The sequence below is a fragment of the Saccostrea echinata genome, unplaced genomic scaffold, assembly GCF_033153115.1.
Source record: "Saccostrea echinata isolate AGI-Se365-2 ecotype Australia unplaced genomic scaffold, CSIRO_AGI_Sech_v1 ptg000038l, whole genome shotgun sequence".
Taxonomy (NCBI): domain Eukaryota; kingdom Metazoa; phylum Mollusca; class Bivalvia; order Ostreida; family Ostreidae; genus Saccostrea; species Saccostrea echinata.
Window position 1 is genome coordinate 1,206,828 of NW_026889787.1, and position 4,862 is coordinate 1,211,689.

General features: G+C 32.6%; 1 protein-coding gene across 1 annotated transcript; it reads left to right on the forward strand.

Annotated features, from left to right (window-relative positions):
- The first annotated feature begins 257 nt into the window (after positions 1-257).
- Positions 258-1,910, forward strand: LOC133200327 (E3 ubiquitin-protein ligase TRIM71-like). The gene has a single exon (XM_061336145.1). The coding sequence runs from the start codon at positions 258-260 to the stop codon at positions 1,908-1,910; it is 1,653 nt and encodes a 550-aa protein (XP_061192129.1).
- The last annotated feature ends 2,952 nt before the right edge of the window (positions 1,911-4,862 follow it).

Here is a 4,862-nt window from a genome sequence, read left to right on the forward strand (position 1 = left end):
AAAGAAAAGAAAAGTTGTTATTAGCTCACGACTAAATAATCAATAGTTATACGCAGAGTTGTTCTGTTTATGATCACCTACCGTTTAATACCTTTACTTTTAATTGTTTTTCTCTCTTACTGCAAGACATATATTTAGATCAACAGATAACAACTCCATACAAATATGAACGTTTCATCGCGCAGAAAGGTGTTTGGGGATATTTGTCAATGCTAAATTGACTAATTTCAAAATTGCGGTGTCGTTTCCTTAAAAAAATGGAGGAGACACCAGAATGCCAAATAGCCATCGTCTGTGAATACTGTGAGGAAAACAATGTAGATTTTTCTTGTTCTTGCGGCAAACGAATCTGTGAAAAATGCCTTGGAAAGCACAAGAAAGAACATCCCACCCATTTTGCTTTTGTTTACACCGGGACATCAATAATAGTATGCGAGAAACATATAGGAGAAATCTGCAAATTATTCTGCAAAATTTGCTGTGAGCCAGTTTGTAGTGTTTGCTCACAGACCAAACATAATGGACATTCCTTCTCATCCATAGACGATCACCTTTCGTCTCAAGGAACCTTACTGAACGTTGAGCTTAAGAAACTTGATATGGAATTCAAAAGTACTTACATGAAACTTGCGAGTAACAATGAACAGAGATTTTCTGAAGTTCCTGCAAAATATTCAGCGATTCGAGAAGCTGTTGAACAAGCAGGGAAAACTTTGCACACGAAAGTTCAAGAGACGGTGAAAAAACTAAAAATGCAGATTGAGGCTATGGAAATGGAACACCTTGACTGCATAAGGGATAACAAAATGAAGATAGATAAAGTCTTAGAAGATATCGAAGAAACTAAATCTGATATTTTCAAGAAAATGACAGACAATAAAAAGCTAGCTATGTATCACGTCAAGACATATCCCTTTGAAAACTGCCCTGATTTGATGGATCGAACACTTCCCGTTTTCAAGCAATCTGAATCTGAATTCAACTGTTTCGAGTTCTTGGGAACATTGACTACATCGAAAAGGGCCACAATATCTAGACCTCAAGACGAAACATTTGACAGAAAAGATGATCATAAGATGAATAAATCTGTTGAATTGCTGGAAAGTGCAAGGCAAGTACAAAAGATTGCTACAGTTTATGGCTATATATTTGACATATCCTATACAATTAAGGAACATATCCTAGTGTGTGGTACTTACAGAATAAAAAAGAGTTTCACAATTCGCGCCTTAGATTTTGGTGGAAAAGAAATAATGTCAATACCCGTTCAAAATCAACCAAATTATATTTCAGAAGCTAAAGATGAAACAATATTTTACACCTCGGAAAGCAAACGCGGTGTACACAGGATTAAGAATGGAACTATTGAGACAATTGCTTTAGACAATTCTTGGAAACCAAGAGGTGTAGCCTGCAGGAGTTCTGGTGATGTTATCGTAGCTGAACATAACGAAATGAAAAGGCTAGGACGTTTGAGTATCTATACATCAGATGGTGAAAAAAAGCAAGTCCTTGGTATCGGTTGTTCAGAACATGATCTCGTTAATCCCTCATATGTTTGTGAAAACGCCAACTCGGATATCTGCACCTCTGATTCAGGAAAACAAATGGTTGTTGTGTTCCTTTCAGCCGGAGATTTGAAATTTATGTATAAGGGGAAGTCAGACGAAAAAGAGTTTACGTCCTTTACACCTCGAGGTTTAGCTACGGATTGCATGGCCAACATCCTTATTGCTGACTATCTTAGTCACACAATACACGTAATTGATTCTGAAGGATGCATATTAAGGAAAATTGTAGAAGATATTAATTTTCCTACAGCTTTGTCAGTTGATGAAAGAAAAAGACTCTTAGTTGGGCAATATCTCGACGCCAGTATTCAAGTTGTAGAGTATTTAAATACATTATAATAATAAAGATTTAATATTTAAAAACTGGAGGAAAATAATAATAAAAAAAGACAATGTATAAACGATAAAAAAAAATTATTTTATTGATTAAAATACAACGCTCTCTAAAGTATACATGCATTATCGATTGTAATCAATTTAAAGATTGCAAACTGTAATTTATTCTTAAAGTCGACAAGTGAAATGTTTCCCCAATACTTTGCAATTATTTTGAATGACATTTGTAAATATAAAATATTGATTTATTTAAGCGCCCTCAACATGTAAAACGAAGATAATCCGCAGCAAGAAAATATTTTGAAATTCTGGAACGCTAAATCAAAATATAAGTAGTTCGACACTGATTATTGTTAAAGGATGAAATGCGACATCTGTCGTACCCTCCATTCCGGAGAAAGCTCAGTAGATAAAGAACATTTCTCATATGTTTGCTCTTTAAGCCAAGTCAGATTCTATATGAAAATAACTTAATTAGGGGTAATTTTCATCTCCTAAACAAAGGATATGGAAATTTTAAGTCATGGGTAATAAGGATTAAAATTTTCGAAATAAAACACAGGTCCTACATCATTGAGGCAAACTATCAAACTCCCAAAGCATTTTTGTTACATTTGAACTTTCGTTTCAAATTATAGGCATCTTGTATTTATGATAATTTCTCATTATATAATATATGAAAGAAGATCAAGTTTTGAGAGATTTTGGAAAAAATTACTTTCCTATTGCTTTGTCAATTAATGACAGAAAAAGACTCCTAGTGGGACAACATCTGTTACTTTTAGCATCGTGAACAACGTTGGTAAAAGATTATTTAACCATAAAATTTAAGTACCAATGCTTTAAAATTCTAACAATTGTTTAAAATACAATAGCACTATAATGGTCATAATCAAAGGATGAGATGCAACATTTGTCGTTTCCTCAATTTGGGAGAAGGCTGAAAAGGTAATAGACCTGACTCATGTGCTATCATTAGTCTCAGTCAGGTTGGGACCTCATATGATTGATTACTTATGAATATGGCTTCGATCCTATCCTGAACAAAAGGATTTGGAAACATAAAGTCATGGATAGAAACGTTCAATAAAAAAAAATCAAGTCCTCCATCTTTGCAGCACGATAACAAAATCTGACCTCTTTGGATTAAGACCGTTAAAAATTTTATCTTTGGTACCTCACTCTGAATTAATGACGCATTGTTATGAGAACTTCCCCGGCATATAAAGTATCAACCAATATTGAGTCGATGATAGAAACGTAGGAAATTCATGGAAGAAAACTAGTTATTAAAACTTTTGAACTCCTTAATAAAGTAAAAGATTCTTCTAAACCAATTAAGATCTTTTGTACATCATCTCTATATTTCTAGATGTACACGCAGCAATGTTTATAGATTCGATTTTTTTATCATCGAGATCGAGCTTTGATCGGGGAATCATGTTTGAAATTAACAGTATTTATCTTGAAATTTGTGAAAAATTGAGTAATAGCAAATTCAAGTTTGAGTCTTCAAAATTCTAGCTGCTCTCAAAATCAAATCTGAACACGCACTTTCCCAAATACACCCCACAGATTTTGCAAATCTGCATGCCTAATAGCTTTTTTTTAAAAATTAAATTCAAGGTTTTAGACCATTGTTTTTCTATGCGTAAACAATAGATTTCAGATCTAAAGATTAAAACCCTCTGTATTTTAAACAATTTAGATGTTTTGAAGAAATAGTGAGACAGCAAATGTATTGTTCAATATTAGAAATGCCCTTCAAGGTATGTCAAACTGTGATAAAATTTGTATTATTAGTAATTTTTTAACATGAATGAAAGGCAATTTTTTTCTTTTCATCAAACATTTTGATTTTTTGATTGTGAAATATACATGTATATATATGCTAAAGAGCATAGGAATTTTGTATTGCTTTTCTCATTTTGTGGTCATAGAATCTTCAACAATTGATGAAACTCATTAATGCACGGCATTGTAGATAAGAGCAATATAGGAAGTATATTGCCTGTCCGTCTGCCAGTCTGTCTGTCAACAAGTTTGTAATGAAGCAATAACATAACTGTTTTTATTTTTTTTTTTTTTTAATCCAAAGAAACACCCTGCAGCCAGCATTCTGGCTGCTTTAGCATGGTCTTCTAGGGTCAAATTCCTCATACGGTATAATATTTTCTGAGTTTTAATTAGTAAAAACATAAGGAACACAAACACAAAGAAATGTATTCCTCTAAAAAGTATGAGCACTATTTTCATTTTTTCTGTGAAATGGTTACGCTTAGTCAACATTGTAGTTATTTATCAGTTAAGACATTTAAATGCCTCATTTTTTTTTACTTTCGTAACATGATTATACAATGTATATCAAATACATCATAAAGTAGTTTTGAAAAAGAAAATATTTGATTTTTTTTGGTGGTGTGTTAGCAGTTTTGTCTATTGTATACACTGTACTTTCCCCCTTCTTTGTTTCTGTGGTCAAATGATCCCTTGTCTTAACATACAGATAGGGCAATGTGACAGGAGACGTCGTTGGAAAGAGATATAAATAAATCTTAATTGAACAAATACATCTGTATCACGCTTCCTAAAGTATTCTTTAAGAGATACAAAGTTAACAAGCAGTAAGAATATGGATAAGAAAACTACTTGAAGTTACAAGGAAATATATGTCTTAAGGGGGCCGAACCTTCTGGGGTTTCCATTGCGTAATACTTCGCGCAGTAATTTAGCGTATTGTCGCTTTTTTTTTTTTTTTTTTTTTAATTTTCACGTAATTTATCAAATTTTACAAATTTAAGAAGTGAGAGTTAAAAAAATATATATTTGCATTTTTAAAAACTGATTTTGTCAACGATTTTCAACTGATAGGTAGAGGTGTGATTGTGACATTATGAAAAACTGAAATTCCTTAAGAGTGAGTCTCAAAATGTTACATTTACAATTGCAGTGTTT